At 36.8% G+C, this 17,744-nt stretch overlaps 1 protein-coding gene across 1 annotated transcript in view; it reads left to right on the top strand.

Moving 5' to 3' along the window:
• The window catches only part of MTBP (MDM2 binding protein), a 33,667-nt gene extending 16,402 nt beyond the window's left edge, over positions 1-17,265 (top strand). The window contains exons 14-22 of the mRNA XM_069779972.1: positions 505-669; positions 1,033-1,126; positions 2,502-2,657; positions 5,237-5,332; positions 8,608-8,874; positions 10,133-10,379; positions 11,532-11,645; positions 13,358-13,423; positions 15,495-17,265. Coding sequence (XP_069636073.1) covers positions 505-669; positions 1,033-1,126; positions 2,502-2,657; positions 5,237-5,332; positions 8,608-8,874; positions 10,133-10,379; positions 11,532-11,645; positions 13,358-13,423; positions 15,495-15,530 — 1,241 coding nt within the window. The 3' untranslated portion in view covers positions 15,531-17,265. The remainder of the gene's footprint in view (positions 1-504; positions 670-1,032; positions 1,127-2,501; positions 2,658-5,236; positions 5,333-8,607; positions 8,875-10,132; positions 10,380-11,531; positions 11,646-13,357; positions 13,424-15,494) is intronic.
• The last annotated feature ends 479 nt before the right edge of the window (positions 17,266-17,744 follow it).

The raw sequence follows: 17,744 nt of genomic DNA on the forward strand, positions 1-17,744 counted from the left end.
GACTGAATAGGAGCAGTTGGGATTTGCTAGTCATCCTAAATGATATCAGAATTACCTGACCTTTGATACTCTGACCAAAGGGACCGGAACAGGCTATCAGTTATATTGGAGCCACACTCCTGCAACAGCTGTAAAAATAGGTGGGTAGGAGGTTCTGCAAATTGGAGCTTGTCATGTTTAGGCTCAGCAAGCCCAGATGTTTGTCTCTTGGGGATTCAAACCTAGATATACTCAGAAATGCACATATACAGAAATTAAAGGACTGTAAAAAGGTGATTCACATGTGATTTCAGCTATTCTCACTGCTAAGTTTTTTCACTTGCCTATGGAATAAACCACCCATGCCTTGCTTAAGGGTACAATAGTAAGTCTCAGATTAACTTACTTGTGTTATTGTTTTGGGGTGGGGAATTTTCTTGTTTGGTTGGTTTTTAGCAGGCTTCAGTTATTCTTTGTTACTTAGCAGGAGCAGTAGCTTTTCTTTCTTTCTCTTTCCTTTTATAGAGAGAAAGGAATTGACCAAGCAGCCTCCAGTTATTTCTACTGATGAGTTTAAAAACTTGTTAGAACTTACAAGAGAATGTTTTTTGGACCTGTGCAACACTAGTCTACCTAAACCTGTTCTACAGAAGGTTGCAAATAAGACTAGGTCATGCACTGTGATTTCTGGTAAGTATTGTTATTTAGAAAATAGACTGGTTATTCTCCTTTGATGTATTTTCATACCTGTTGTCAATTTCTTACTAAAAGAAGGAGAGTCTTTTACCAAAAGAGGGTAAAATAGAAGGAAAAGTAAAGTAGCTTTTTTAGGCCTTTTTGCAAACCAAAATTAACCTCAGATTAACTATTTCCTTTCTTTTCCTTGCCAAAAAATTATGCAGAAAACATTTCTGATCACAGCACCAGGCAGATTTTCCTTATATTTATGTACTTCTATATATATATAAAGGAGTTTATATACATATATATATTTCTTTAAAGAATAAGACTCTTTATTTCTATTACGGGTTACCCACCATGTATTTCTTGCAGAATCTGATTTAATGGAGCCAAATCCATTGGAGTGGCCAGAAAGACATGTTCTTCAGAATTTGGAAAACTTTGAAAAAAACAAACAAAAAATGAGGTAATGGTTAAATACTGGAGATTTTCTTTGCAGTGACCATTGAACATCACTCTAGAGGAACTGTATAAGTTGATGGCCATTCTGTAAACTGTTTTCAAATATATTGATAGTCTTTCAGAGAAAACATTGCTTAAGGCTAAAACTAAGTTTCTGTCAATTTCCAAAGGTGTATTTTCTTGGTATTTAAAGTAGTATTGTTTTGATTTTTATTGACAAAATGCAACTGAAAGTTAGCTAAAAGTACCATAGTTCCAAAACTAAGTTACCAAAATGGCACTACTAGAAAATAGTAGCCATAGTAGAAAAATACAAAAGCTTTTTTTTTTCTGCCAACATGCCCTGGGGAATAAATAACAAAGACAGAGCAGCAGGTTTTGTCAGCATCTATCAATGTGTTTCTAATCTCCTTATATTTCCTAAATCGTCATTATTTAGTATCAGGTCTCAAGTAATTTTAAAGTAGAATATCCTCTTGGTTTTATGTTTGAAATTTATGTTTAGTTTTGTTTTTCCTTCAGTGCTGTTTAAGTAAAACCTATAGACCTGTGTGTCACAGTACAGCCTATTGATTTCAGTTTAGCTCTCACTTTATATAAGACTTAATGATCTTTGCTAGGTCTTAACATGTTTGCTGACAGACCTTTGGAGCCAGGTATCCAACTGCCTTTTTCTTAGTCACTTCCATCCCATTTTTGTCTTTCAAATACCATAGTTGACCATGGCCTAGATTGGAGTTCTGCGTGTCAAATTCTCACCTTAGATCTCTGCTTTCTCATAGGTATTATTATTATTGGCTTTTGTCTCAAACAGGTAAAAGTTCTTCCTTCTGATTAGCTTTTGAAAAGCTTCCTGAAGGACATTTCTGTTTTGTAGTCAGTTCACGTTTATTTCATTGTATTCTGAACTGGTCAGCATGTTGCTTAACAGTAGAAAGAGAGAACTTTGCTATGACTGAGGACATTAAAAAAATAGAGTTGAGAGTTGCATGCAGTAGTGGCTTTATGGTTCCTCTGCTGCATATTCTATGTCTCTTTTTTTTTTTTTTAATGGGAATTAATTTTTGATTCTACAGGTCCATAAATGGAAAAATGGGATGGATAATATTCTTCCCATGTTGTATTTCATAACCAAGCTCTAAAATCTGGAAGAAATTACTTCCTTCAGTAGGATGGTAGAGAATTTGCATCAATATACTTTATCATGAACATTCATGCAAATGTTCTTAAGGAGCAACCTTGTTCATTCTACTTTGGAAATACGTTTAATTGCTCCATACTAGCAATGATTTATTTTTTCTTTTTTTAATACAACAAGATTACTACATTGAAAAGAAAAAAAAATAATCTTAGATTGGTCTTTCTTTTCCTTTTTTCAGAGTTTCTATGTTTGCACATTCATCTGAGCAATTGCTGGGGCATAAAGATAGCCAGCGGGAGTCATTGACGTTGCTCGATGCTAAAGAATTACTGAAATATTTCACACCCGAAGGGCTACCAGTTGGTGATCTTCAGCCACTACAAATTCCCAAACGGTATGAATCAAGCATGTTAAAACCACTGAAGACCATACTCAGAACTGATGTAGGGGAATGTGAGTAACGACCAAGTGAAAGTCTCAGTCTCAGAATGGCCTAACTGGATTTGAGTTTGTAACTTGCAACATCCTTGCATCACGTGCCTGCCAGTGAAATCACTGTTACAGTCCTCCAGTCAGTTTTGCTATTTAGTTCTTTCAGAATCTGAAATGGCTGGAGATGATGATGTTGGTCCTATGCATTTAAATAACAAAATAATCACCTAATACACAAAAGTGTGCCAGTAGACCTTTGCCATGGCTATGTTACAAGCTGCTTCTACCATATGTGTCCATTTCTAAAGAAGTCTTTCTAGCAAAGCAGAAGTTACTGTGGCAGAACTTTAATTTAACTGGTGTGATTTCTTTCATTCAGTGGAGGGGATACTAGGTGGGAAGACAGAAGTGTAAAAAGGCAATAGCTTAGCCTGTTTAACTGTTTGTGTCTCATGTCATGCTGGCCCAGCATTCCTGTCTATATTCTCATGTGGTAAAGTGCTTAAAGGAAGCTTGTCTACTCTGACTGCTTTGCAAGTATTCCACCCTTAGTGTGTCTGCTTGTTAAGTCTTAGTTTGTTAACCACTACTTTTTCAGCAGGAAGATTGATACAAGGAGTTAATGGAATAATTTTCAGGATCTGAACATCTGTTAGAGTTAAGGCCAACCTATATAAGAATCAGATAGTGTTTGTAGAAGCAGAGCCTGTGCTATTTGTGCAGTCTGTCATAGCCTGCTAGGTAAGCAAGACAATCTTTGTAGTCACTAGAGTTATATTTGTTGACCTTTTTAATGTTGAATAATATAATATATAATGGAATCACTGGATACAGCCCTCAGTCCTTTTTTAAACTTCATTATATGTAATAAATTAAGAGTGCTTGTGAGAGGGAAAGGTTCTGTAGGATTTTGGAGATTTCTGTAAAATACTTATTGGAGTTTTGAAACTAACCTAAATATGTTCTGAGCAGAGAATTCAAGCAAGTTAGAAAATAGGCAGTGAAGGTTGAGAGTCTCCTACAGAGTTCTTACAGATGATTTAGGATTTTGGCTATAATGTAAAATATTTTTATTCCAATTAGTTGTGTGGAAAAGAAGTGAATAATTTTTCACTACAAAAATGTTTTTTTAATCCCTGAATTTTCAAAAGCCTCTAGGGAATCTTTATAGCATAGAATACTTTGATTCTCTTGAAGGATTTGCCTGGATTTCTGCCACTTATCATGAGAAAGTATGATGATGAAACCTTTGCTTTGTAGTACATTAATGTGAGTCACTCTCATAATACTTAGACATCTTGCTTATCTAAGGGAAGTATAAAGCCAAAATCAAGATACTAGATAATAAAGCAGACTAAATGTTTTTGCTTGAAGGCTACAAGGTCTGCCAATGACTTATACTGTACGTATGTATTCTGCTTAGTCCAAAAAGAAACGAGAAAACCTCTGAAAATCCATAGCTAGATTGTTGTCTGGGAGATGGTGAACCAATTCCCTTTCTGACATACCAGGTTGCTGCTACTGTTGTGTCCAGCAGAATGCTGGACTCCTAGCTGCTCGCCCCTGCTGGCAGGTGCTCTGACTAGATTCTCTGCAATGTTTAGCAGCTTTGCACAGTAGATGTTCAAGCGCAGTGACTACAGACCCAAAGATTTTCCTGACCAACAGAAGGAAAAAAGAGATTTTATGACAGACTGGTGAATTAAAGGTGTTTTCATTTGTTTTCCATGTTTGAGCTTAGAGGCGTGGTAGATTAGAGTTTTGGCTGACGGTCTTTCTAAACTACCATCTTGCTAGATTCAGTATCACATCTTTCCTGGGTGTTTTTTCCCAGATAATTCTTCTAGTGGTAATGGTGCAGAGGCAGTCAATGTGAATAAAACTTCAAGCAATGTGTAAGTTTCAGATACTGCTATATCTTGCCTTCATCTCTTCCCTTTAGAGAGAAATGTTATGTGACTTTACAGGGTATGCTAGGATCTGGCAGCAAGCTCCTGTCTGTCTTTCTATGGTTTATTCTGTTGAAATACTTTCAAATACATTCATATGATTTAGTTGCAGACAGTTACTGGCTGGAATTCAAACCTCACAGGAGACAAGTGGTTAGTTACAAAGCCTGGGAAAGGTAGAGACAACTTGAAGCTAAAGGGAAGAAATTCACTGATTATAGCACTGGATTGAGAAATGGGACGTCAGTTCGCAGTTCCTCACAGTTCATTCTACTACTCAGGTATCCCATTGTGAAATGGGGTGACAGTTGCCTGATTTTATTAATAAATTATTCGGAGCAGTGACCTCTAAACTGCTTGAAATGTCTAGGAGCGTCCGTAATAATAATAGCTCAGCAGGTATTAGTTAGTTGAACTTAAATTCTCACTTCAATAAAGATTTAATTTTCTATTGATGTGTACCCCAGGGGCTTAGCTACAAGACATGCTGTTTTGGTCTTCCTATGTCAACACATTTGTTTCTGACTTCTGGAAGTATAATTTATCCTGATTGTAACTCGTTAAAATAGATCTGTATTTTTTTTCCTTTCAGTGAAAACGCATTCCTTCTGACACCAGAGCTTACTCCTCGGAAACTCAGAGGTTTGCCTTTTGAAAAAGCAGCTGGATGCCATTATCATGGACTTGAGTAAGTTTCCTGGCTTCTTTTCCCAAAATTATTTTTCGGCTTCCAGTCAAGGTATAATTAGAAACATTTCAAGCAAAATGAACATTAATTATGGAAAACTTTATGTATCCTTTTCCTTCATTGGAACAACTTTGCACATGCCACCTCTCCTTTTCTTACCTTTATTTTATTCACTGGTTTAAATTGCAACACTCCTGCCTTGATGGTAATGTAAAAACCTGTAAGTTTTTTTCTAAGTTGTACTGCTGTAGCTATTCTCAGTGTGTCTGAAAATGTTAATTCAGAATTAGAAGTGGCAAGAGGAAGAGGGTTCATTAGTACATATCAAGTCCCTGGAGCAGCACATGTGTGAACTATATACATAGTTTCTACTTTGATATTAAATTGTAGGCACTTTCAGACTGATAGTCACGAGGTTTGAGACCTGCTGTGAAGCTGCCTGTATGTTCAGGGAACCTGAAAACAACGCCAGCAAGCAAGTGTTAGTGGTAAGAATCTTCAAAAGGATTGATATGTTTAGGACTGTATTTAGTCCCAGACAGCCAGTGTTAGTTATTTGTTATTGAGGAGAAGAGGAAAAGGACATACACAAACACTAGAGCAGATAATTCAGCATAACTCTTCCCTGCAGATAGACTCTTAGTCTTAACACAGTATATATTAAGAAATGCACTGGATACCAAGCGTAGGCAGTTCAGTCTTCATGCAAATTTCTGCCACCTCCTAAATTCACATTTTCAGATTATCAGAACGCTAATCAACTGCACAAATAGTTTGGTTAAGTCCGTGTTTTAGGTAATTTTAGCCACGTTCTCTAGGGAAGTGAAGCAGTCATTCTATCTGTTCAGCTATCTGTTTCTTCTCTTTTTCTGAGTGATAACTCATGAACCTGGTAGCCTTTTTAGGTTTGTAATGAAAGGCACAGAGAGGCAACTAGGTAGATTGGAGAAATGCAGATTTGTACTCCCAGGTGTGGGAAGGAAGCACTTGGCCATTGTCTGTTGGTATGTGGTAGCTTACTGACCAGCCTGACTTCAGCAGGGAGCGTGGATGGGGATTCAAATTGGGCACCGCACAGCTTGTGCTGTCTCTCCTCATAGCAAAACGTGATGGGTAGAGACCACAGCGAAGCCTGGATATTGTGGAGAGGAGAGAAACTCTGGCATGTTAATATTACAAGGGGAATGTGCTAGCAATAAGGGAGGGAAGCGGTAGAGTGAGATGGTAGAAACTATTGTGAAAGGGAGGAACCCACAGCTGTACAACCAGAATATATTGTAGCAAGAGTATCATATGGTCTTTTGGAGCAGATGTGTTTTGCACCATGCAGTTGTGATTGCAGTTTCCATCTGCATAGCTGTATTTATATTTGGAAGTAAAGTCTTGTCAACAAAACCAGGAGTAGCAGTTATGATTAAATCAAATTTCTGGTGTAATGAACCTGCGCCAAACACTTGAATCCTGTGTTGCAAGGAGAAAGTAATTGCCGTTAAAGCAGAGTGAGTAAAATGGCAATTTAACTTCTAAAGATAAAAACATTTTTATCTTTGCAGGGCATGTGATTACTCAGAGGTCTGAGAATATAAATAAGGAAAATTAAATACCTTGAAATTTGTAAGTTAAGAGAACTTACTCTTATCAGATAATGAATTTATTTCTAGTGGAAAGTCTTACTCAGCTGTAGAAATGGATTCACGGGTCTGTTATTAGAGAAGTGATTTTCTCCCTGAATATGAAAACACTCCAGAAAAATCAGATCTAGCAATTTAACGTGTCTCTGTGTTAAGAGATAAAAGTAGAGAATATGTCTAGAGTTTCTAAGAGTAGGAAACATTGCTAAGTAGTTTGGAGGGTGGGCTGAGAGATAGCTCACATTGTTCAGAAAGTTTGTTAAGAAAAGGATGGAATAATACTGGATAATACTGTTGTCTTTCCCTGTGTAGAGGTAATGTAAGTTACTGGGCGATGAAGCATTGGTCTGTTGCAGGGAATCTTGGAAATCATTTACACAAGAGAAAAGTTAGTTAAGATGCATTTTGTATTGTAATCTCATGAGTATGTTTCACTGAGTTAGCACTGTTCATTTGTTCTCTTCCAGCTCCACTTCATTTAATACAGTTTCTTCTTTTGATTTGGTTGATTCTTTGTAATCAACAGGAAGCTGGGTGCTTGTTCAGTGACACTTTTGTATTTTTAGCATTTAAAAAATGTGACTTTCTCATATAGCAGTGCTTATCTTAGACAAAGCTAAAAGTTGCATTTCCAGAAGAGTGCAGTTAGCAAAGAATCTGTACGAAATAGCATTTAAAACACTTACCATGCCCTGTCTTCCTCATACTTACACTCAGTTAATACAATCTCACAGCAACCTAGTTTTTGGCACAACCTGGCTCTTCCTAAAATTATGTCTATCCTTGCATTTTGGGATTCCTGAAGTACTCATAACTTGCAAATTATGTGTATTGTACTTCGGGATGTTTTCTTCAGGAGTTTCCTTTGTGATTCTCTTAACGGCATATGCACTGAAGAAATCTTGAGTTGTTTGGTTGGTTTGGTTTGGCTGGGGATTTTTTGACTAGGAATGTTGCATTGTCCCAGGAAGAAGTGGAGGCATATTGTATGATCATATTATCGTATTAGACTTTATAATTTTATGTAATATAACCTGATATTTTCTGGGTCTCAAAGTTTTGGTGGATGCTTGCAACATCTGAGGTCTGAAGATACTGTATCCATTATGGTATGCTGGGTTCATCATGTATTTGGGTTCTGAGTTATCCTCATTGCTGTTTTATTGGAGTTTCACACTGGTTAGAATGTTAACAGGGGTAATATCTGTTAAGTACAGACTGAATCTGAAAAACAGTACAATCTAAAGTAGAGAGAGACTGGTGATACAAATGTAACAGAGCTGACTATAAGGAGCAAATAATCCATTGTCAGCATCCTAATCCATCACTTAATTGTTCAAGGGAAAAATTCTGCTAATGTCCATGGAAATCTTATTTGTAAGACCACAGGGTAAAGACTTACAAGTAGTAATATGATTCAGCTTCTTCATTGGAGTTAGACTTAAATATAGCTAAATCCATCAGGCATGTGTTAATTTACTGGGCTGTTTTAAGGTATCTTTCAGAACAATACACCAGTCCAAACAAAAAGAGTTTTGGAGCTTATATGATTGTCAAAAGTAAGTTGTTCTGGTTTTGGTCTTTTTCTGATTGTAATAAAGCAGAGACTTCCTCTCACAGATTTTTCACCAATTACAATTTTAGATATTGTCTAGATAACAGAAGAGCCTTAGAGAGAGATGTGGGATACGCTGAACTTCAAACTCGTCTTATTCGCTATGAAACTCAGACTACTTGCACCAAAGAGTGCTGCCCTGTGCCGATTGTCTTGAGCCCTCTCCCATCCCCTGCAGTCTTGTCAGAGCCTGGAAGTGTCCCTGATGGAGAGTCTTTACAAAGTGAATTCAAAACAGAGGCATCAAGGCTAAAACGCAGATCAAAAGACTTGGATTGCTTTTATCCCAAGAAAAGGTAATGCACTGAATAAAATAAATTCTAAGGATGAAATATTTCAGTAGTCTCTTGTGAAATGCATCTTTTCTTTCATCTTGAAATGTTTTTAGTGAAGCTATCTAGACAAATGTTCTAGTTGTTTAATCCTCTTCTGTAGGTTCTTTTCTTTTTTTTCTCAAGTGTGACCTTTTATTGATAGCATTAGATTAATCAAAACCATGCAGCACAGGCAACTTTTATTTAAGAGATTTGGGGTTGTGTCTTGCAAAGTCTCAAGTGCCTTTGAAAAGATGACAGATAGCCTCATCTAGAACCAAAGCTGTCAGTGCTGTTGCAGTGCAAATAAACAACTAAAGGTTTAGAAAGCCAAGCACTGTACAAACAGAATAATTGAATTCCTAATCCAAAGGACTGCTGGTGTAAGATGACCTACGAAAATTCAAACTTATTGTCAGCCTTGTTTATTAAAGTCTTTTCTGGAAGTCTAGTTTTTAAGACTTCCCTTTGTACCTTGTCCTCACTCTGAAGATGCAAACTCTTTGCGTCAATAAAAAATAACTGCTATGTAACACTACTTCTGAATTCACTTTTTACTGTAATACTTCACTTCTTCCTTCCTCCCAGTTTGATACCCTTTGCAGTCTAATCACAGTAAGCCTTTAACAGAGGTGTGGTTTTAGGAATATCGGTGTCTTTTTGCAGCTTACTGAATAGTGGAAAAGAAGATGCAATTGTACTTAGCACTTCATAAATTGGAGTTTCGGAATTACCAACGCTCTTACAGTTGAAGGATCAAGGAATACAATGTTCCAATAGAATTGTAACGCTCAACTTCTCATAGTTAAAGATGAGTTGTGACATTCCTGTAGGGCAAAAAGAAATTAGATAGTTTCAAGAAGCTTTGTCTTATCCTGAGACTGGAGGCCATCAAAGTCTACTCTTCCCAGCTATCTAGATGAAGGGTCCATATGCAAACTACCCCTTCTTCCAAAGAGTTTTGCTTCTTAGTTATCTTCTTTCTTCAGTTTGTTTCTAGATTTTTTTTCAGAGGTGCAATGGGTCTATGTATCAGAGACCAAATCAGTCAGTAAAGTGTTCTTCTAATACAAAAAAATGTTACATAATAGAATCCTGTCTGCTGTTTTCAGATGCTGTTTGTAAGAATGTACAGTACTTAATACTCTTAGCAGCAGCCTCTATAGCAGACAGAAAGGCACCAAAAGAGTAAGTACAAAATCTAAAAGTTCTTTTTATCTTTTTTTTTTTTTTTCCCCAGGCTAACCAAATCTGAGAGTACAGATTCCCTCCTCTCTCAGGCAAGCGGAAGTAGTGGGAATCACTATACAGCTACTGTAGCGAGGAAGTGCTCTGAAAGATCAGTTTCTTTAGCTTCGATGCCTTTGAAACAGCATGGTCAACCCCACAAAGTAACCACTAAGGTTGTCTCAGCGAGTTGCATAAGTGCAACCGAATCTGAGACTTCAAAGCCAGCTAAGGAATCGAGATCCCAGAAACATACAAGGGTAAAGGTCTATGTTGTTTGCTTAGTGAAAAAGCATCTGCTTAACTTCTTTCCAGGTTACTTTATTTTTTGAATGTTTTAACTGAAAGTGAACTGTCTTCACCTCTTTGTTGTTATTAAATTTCATTCTGTTCACTTGCATAAGTGAATCCTGAAGGCACTGAGGAGAGTGCAGCAGAAACAAGGAGTGAAAAAGTATGTAAGGAGTATTATATCATGCCCAGGGAATTAAGGCTGAAAGAGATAACTAGGAATAAAAAAGGTATGGATATAATGAGTAAGAGTTATGAAATGTAGAAAATTAATATAAAATCTAAGGGCACCAAAGAAATATCTGTGCCAGAAGGGTCAAAGCCATTGTAGAACAACAGACTATTCTGAGAATAAAAAAATATTCCAATAGTTGTTCAAGTCCATGAATTGAGATAACATTTAAATACTTTGGTACAATAATTTTTAATTAATAGCCGTATATATTAGGAATGCCACTTTTAAAATAAAGTACACAAAACTGTTTCTGGCTTGGTGATACTAATTTTAAAATTATCCCAGGGTGCTAGAGAGGACACTGCATGAATGTTGATGTTGTACTGTCAAAGGCAAGTTGGGATGACCCAAGTAAGCGTAAATTGGTGTGACTCATTCAGACCTACAGCAAAGTTTAAATTTCTCTGATATAAAGAATGTCAGAGTAAATTTTCTAATCTGACTGTAGTGTCTGATTTTTTTGTATTATTATTGTTTTTCAGTATGGATGTTTCAAATGAGAATATCAATGTAAAGGAAAGTTTTATATATATATATATACACACATATATATATATGGAGAAGAGAAAACCCAAGCCATTACCCATTTTTTTCTGTCTTCCAAGCCCCATGTGAATATACACTGATTCTTTACATTGCTTTGTCATGTAAGCATTCCCTTAATTTTTTGAGATGAAGGAAATGGAAATAGATTGTTAATAACTCTGCCCAAATTTGGTCAGTGGGTTGATGGCATTTGGCTGATGGATTAATGACAGAGGCAAGATCAGAAAAGATACAGTGTTCATTTTGGTGTTTGTTTTTTTGTTTTTTTTTTTCTTCCCTTGGACAATTTTTCATGCCAATAATTGGGATAAACTTTTGAGTGTGTTTCTATTTTTCCAAGATGCTGAAGGAGGTGGTTGCTAAGACTCTTCAAAAACATGGAATTGCAGAGGATCACAAGTGCTTTGCATCATGCAGCCAGCGTCTATTTGAGATATCAAAGTTCTACTTAAAGGTAATTAGAAGACATGCTCTTACAGATGGTTGTTCTTAGTCAAGTGAATCCATTCCTGAATAAAACTTGAGATGGACCATGTGATATTCAGACTTGATTAAGCTAATGTTTCCTAGTGGCGTGTTAGTAGTGTGTAGAGTGTGTGGATAAACCTTTGGACTTGTTGGCAAATGCAGAAGCTAGTTTTACAGTATATTTTGGTGGTTGTTTGTTTAGTTTTTAAACCTTATAAAGCAGTTGTCTTTTATGTGAGATAACATGTTAAAGCAGTGGTCATGCTTATACTATATTGCTTCCTTAGCTGTTGTAGCTATCTCCCAGCCCTAGCTGTGACAGCTCAGCTTCTCACTTTTTCTAAGGCTATTGGCTTAATAGGTAGCTTACACAACTGACTCAGAAATTCTAGTTCCCTGACATGCTCACAGAAGTCCTTGTAAATGCATCGTAGATATGCCCAACTACGTAACGCATACTGACTTGGCAGTACTCTGTAGAATTGCATCAACCTCATTTTTAGGAGAGGATGAGAATTCTCTCCACAATACCTAGGAGACTTTGTAAGTCAATGCTTGAGCCGATGTTACTTAGTCAGGGCACAAAATCAAGTTAAATTACAGTAGAGAGTATTTAAAAGCCATTGCTCACAAGCTGAGCTGCTGTTTCTGTTCACTTGCATGCGTTTAGCCCACCAGTATTTGTGAACTAACTCAGTTTAGTCAGCTTCAGTAAAGGTGATTTAAGCTAAATGAAGTTGCAGTTGAAGAGGGCTGAATGCTTACACAGACAATTAGAACATCTTGCTGATGAGCACCAACTTCTTAAGTAATTAGAACGCAGTTGTGCAGGCATTCTGTAAGCACTCCCAAAATCTCCCCAAAATATGCCCTGAAGGAAGATGATCTAATCCAAAATCAGGAAGGGCTGTGTGTAGGGATGAGTGAGTAGGGTAAATCAGATGGGTTCACAGTTCCATTCCAAGTAGAAGAACAAAAGGAAAAGTACTGCAGTGATTCTGTTCTTCAGAAAGCTGATCTAGAGAGAGCTGTAGCAGGATTTTTTTCTCCTGAGCATCTTGCAGCCCCAAGTCTGTAGGAGCCCTTCAAATCCTTTTCTGTGCTGTGTGCTTCAGAAGCATGATCTCATAGGTATCATTTTTCTTTGGAGACAAGTAGTAAATGAATTTTCTTAGCTTTCCTTTCTCTTTAGGCAAAGTTATGTGCTTGCTTTGTTTAAGAGAGTGGATTAGGTTGGGGTAATTGGACTGCAAAACAGACAAGCCATTCTAGGTTTTTCCTTTCTTGCACTGATTTTCTTTCTCTGTCCTCTTCGCTGTTCTTTGCCAGAACTCTGTATTGCAATCTAAGCAAACAGTTGACTTCCATGTTTATATAGAAATAAAATTTCAATCAAGATGTAAGAACTTTGAATGTCATTTAAGAAAAATTTCATTTCTGTGGGAGGTTAGGAAAAGCGTGACTCAATTGTACACTTGACTACTAGGTTTGAACTTCTGTAGGGAAAGCTGCAACCCATTGGAGTAGATTAGATTATTTCTTTCTTAAAAAAACCCAAACCAGTCAAGTAATTCTTCTGTGGTTCTGAACAAGGTGATAAAAGGGTAACATCCTCCCTGGTTATTAGGGCTGTTATGATCCAAATTAGAGTGAGCATATGAGTTTGCTTATTTCTGTGGCTTTGTGTTTCATATTTAGGATCTTAAAACTTCTAGAGGACTTCTTGATGAAATGAAGAAAACGGCAAACAACAATGCTAAACCGGTAAGACCATTTGTTTACTTGTTCCTGTAACTAGCCAAGGCTAAATGTAGCTGTGGCAGCTTGGCTGTAGGATAGTTTAGTCCGCAGCTTTAAGAGAGGAAGAGATGCATTCCTATGGCTGTGGGTCTCATTTTGCTCTCTGATCTCACAAAAACTTTCTCTCAATCAGTAGTCCCATGGCAAAATTTCCAGTTGCAGATATTCAGGTTTTAGATGGTATTCTAGTTATAGCTGCCAATATGATATGCCAGAGTGAGAAATGGAAATGAAGGCAATAAATGTTTCCACATCACTGGAAAAAAAAAAGAGAGACGAGATTTTTCTTCATTTGAGAGAAGCCTGGATCATTAGGGAATTCTTTACTTGTGTTGGAGGAAATAACATTTCTTTTCAAAGGTTAGGAAGCAATAAAGGGATCTATAAAAGGAAATAAATTTCTTAAAAGAAGCAATGAAAATTAGTAATTTTAATCTTGGGAATAACTGTAAGCACAAGGGATATCAGATGAGCTTAGTTGTGCCTAAGGTGGGAGTTAGATGAACAGTTGCAGAGTAAATAGCAGGAGTAAATACTCCTGTCCTTCAGAAATTAAGTAACTCTGAAAAACAGACTGAAGTGAGTCCCTTATTTTAAAAAAAAAAAAAGTATCATGCATATTTACAGTACAGTTTTCAAAATCATAAATTAAATGGAAGGATTTGGACTGGGGTAGTTAAATAAGAAAACCCAAGCTCTTAAGGAAAACTGCTAGATCCCCACAAAATTTATTCTATGAGAGCAGTATTTATTGCGTTCTGTACTGTGTTCCTTTGTGAATTGCTTCGTACAGGTCATGAGGTTTCAAAAACTACATGGGTTGTGATGTTTGGTGTTGAACTGGGATATTGTGATGATACACTGTTTCTCACCACCATCTTTGCCTGGGGAGGTGTCATGGTTTAATCCCAGAGGGCAACTAAGCACCACACAGCCCCTCGCTCGCTCCCCCCCACAGTGGGATGGGGGAGAGAATCAGAAAAAAAAACCTTGTGGGCTGAGATAAAGGCAGTTTAACAAGACACGAAAGGAAGGGAAAATACTATTACTAGTACTAGAATATACAAAACAACTGATGCACAATACAATTGCTCGCTACCTGCTGACTGATGCCCAGCCAATCCCCGAGCTGCAGTGTCCCTGGCCAACTCCCCCCACTTTATATACTGGGCATGACATAGTATGGTATAGAATATCCCTTTGGCTAGTTCAGGTCAGCTGTCCTGGCTGCGTCCCTCCCAGTTGCTTGCGCACCCCCAGCCTCCGCTGCCAGGGCAGTATGAAAAGCTGAAAAGTCCTTGACTTGGTATAAACACTGCTTAACAACAACTAAAACATCAGTGTGTTATCAACATTATTCTCATCCTAAATCCAAGCTACAGCACTATACCAGCTACTAAGAAGAAAATTAACTTTATTGCAGCTGAAACCAGGACAGGAGGCCAGTTGGTAGTTTTATGTATGTTTGCTGTTGGCAGAGGCATTAAAATTGGGCATCTCTTAAGCTGGCCACCTCTCCCTCTATTAGAGAATACTTTGAAACTACTTTATAAAAAATATGACTGCCCAGGACTAGTCAGTGGTCTGAACAACTACCCTGTTTGGGAAACAGCAGTAATAATGGTGGCAGATACAGCAGTGTACAAATTATTCTTTATCCTTTCTTTTACAGCTTGAGGAATTTTTTGTGCTGGCAACACTAGCTGTTTAGCATCTTGTGTGCACCTTGTTGCTAGTACATGGAGAGAGTGGGGTGAAGTAGCTCAGTTCAGGGAATCTAAAAATGCCTTTTTCTAAAGACAAAGCATTCTGTAAAATTAAATACAGTTCTTGGGTAATGCTGTATCCTTTCAGTTTATTAACAACTCTTTCTCCTTTTGAATGGATTACTTTTAAATCCTGTTTAGTAAAGACCACACAGGTGGTGATAAAGGTGGTGATAAAGAAAGAATTGATAGAGTGTATGAGATGTTCTTAAGTTGCTTTCAAGATCTGGAGTTACGTAAATAATTTGTTTTCTTATTTATTTTCCCAGGTGATTGAATGGGTTTTGGAGAAGACTGGCAAGTAGAGGTACTGAACTGGTGCTATTCACATCTTCCTAAAAACTGCGGAGACAGAGCACTTCCGATTTTAAGAAAAGCCTTATACTGCCCAACGCAGGTGCACACATATTTACACACCGGAAGGACTTTGGTCAGCATAATTATGTAGACTCAATTCCCAAGCACAGTAGCATGTTTTAAAACTTTTTATACTGAAAGTTTTAATTTTTTAGAAAATTCAAATGAAAAAAAGTTTTTATATTATAAATATATACATATTTATTATGTTTCATTGTTAAAAGGAATATAGCGCGACTTGGTTTGATGAAGCTTTCTATGTTTTTCAACCCGTATATTTGTTTTTTATGTGAATAAAAACCCCACCAGATTTAATTTTAATAACAAAACTACTTTGTTTTACCTTTTTTGCATTAAGACCTCTATTCTATTTATTACTGCTTGCTATTGTATAAACAGCTGTTTACAGCGTTGACCATTGACATTTTATAGAATAAGTAAGAACAGTTCCTATTCTGCAGGTGAAAGCAAACATAATTAGAATTTGAGTCACAGTTATCTCTGTGTTGTAGTATAACAAAAAAAAAAAAAGCATGTCTTTTGAAACTTGATGCAAGGTCCCATTAAAGAAAGGATCAGTTTTACAAGCTGCATTTCTGGTATAATTTCATGTGTACTCTCTGTAACACTCCTTAGAAACAATTCATAACAGAGTTCTGAGATTTCTTTTCATGGAGGAGGAGAAAATCAGAATATAGCAGTAACGGTGATTGTGAGAACTGTGAAAGAGCTGGCATGCTATGATAAAATGTAATGGAAAGAATAATTTCTACCTGAGTTGTGGGCATAGTGAAATACTAAATTCAACCTCAGTTTGCTTAAGTCTCAGGCATGTACCTGCCTTGTATAAGTGTAATTATTCAAGTTAGTATTATGTTGAGAGGAGGAGTTCCTACCAAAACAAATATATTTCACAGCTTTCACTGTAAGGATTTCCTGTTCATCATATAAGCTAATGATTAAAATTGAGAGAGATGCAGTGTTATTGTTTGCTATATTCTCCTAGAAGAAAAAGGGATTAAGCAATACTAATATAAACAAAATGTAATATTATAAAAAAGTAATTGAACGAAACCATGTGTAGGTTAGACTTAATACTGTAAAATCTACTCATTCTCTAAAGAGCCTTCCTTTGTGACATTTATTCTTTGCTTAATTCTATTTTGTGTAAAGCCAAGCCCTAAGGAGGTTTTTCGCGGCTAACAGGATCTTGCATTTAACTCTTCTGTTCCTTTGTTCCAATGTGTATTGTTCTCCTGAACTCTACAAGACCTTTTCTGTGTGGGTGTGTACTTGTTTTACCTGCACTCAGAGCCTCAGTAGGAAAGCTGTGTAGCTGTTTTACTGTGACAATGGGCTCTAGTGAGTACAATGGGCGTCTTAGCCCAGGACAAACACAACTACTTAGGACCGGGATTACATTTGTCTGCAAAATGCCACACATCTATAGCATCCCGGTTCTACTGATCTGATGAAATAGAAATGCAATGAAGGTAGATATTTAAATAATTATTTAATAAGTGCATGCACGAAATTGCTCCAATGTATCTATTACTGTGTATGGTTCGCATTTCTTTGCATTCAAGACAGAAAACAAGAAATTAATCAAGACATTAATCTTCATTAACATTTAATACTGAATAAAGTCTCTACTTCCAAATAGAGAGAGAAAAGCCATTACAATCTCATCTTTTCAGCCTGAATGCTGATACTTTCGTCCAAATACTAAAGCAAGCCACTGAAAGTTGTATTTCCTCCTTAATTTTGGGGGGGGTTATAAACTTGTGATTACAAAAACTTTGTAGTTAATAAATTATGCAGAAGTTGATAAGCAAAAGTACAGAAACTCTACATTAAATACTTGAGGCTAATTGCCATGAACTACGAAAAGCCCTTTCAGGAAAGTAATTAATACTCTTTAATGGGCTTTCTTGATGAAAAACTATCTGCACATATCTGCAGAAGGACTTCTGTAAAAAGGTGGTTTTTAAAATTATTTTTTATTATTTTCTCATTCCTCCCTTACCTCTCTATAGTGTCCATAGTGAGCCCTGGATGTAGATACTAACTATCTTACTTCAAGTAGAACCCAGTGGTTATTGTTTTAATTAATTCTGTAGATTCAAAGGCTGGCCTGAAATAATCAGCAGGAAAGCAGTCAG

This window comes from Haliaeetus albicilla, chromosome 3 (assembly GCF_947461875.1).
Source record: "Haliaeetus albicilla chromosome 3, bHalAlb1.1, whole genome shotgun sequence".
Classification (NCBI taxonomy): Eukaryota; Metazoa; Chordata; class Aves; order Accipitriformes; family Accipitridae; genus Haliaeetus; species Haliaeetus albicilla.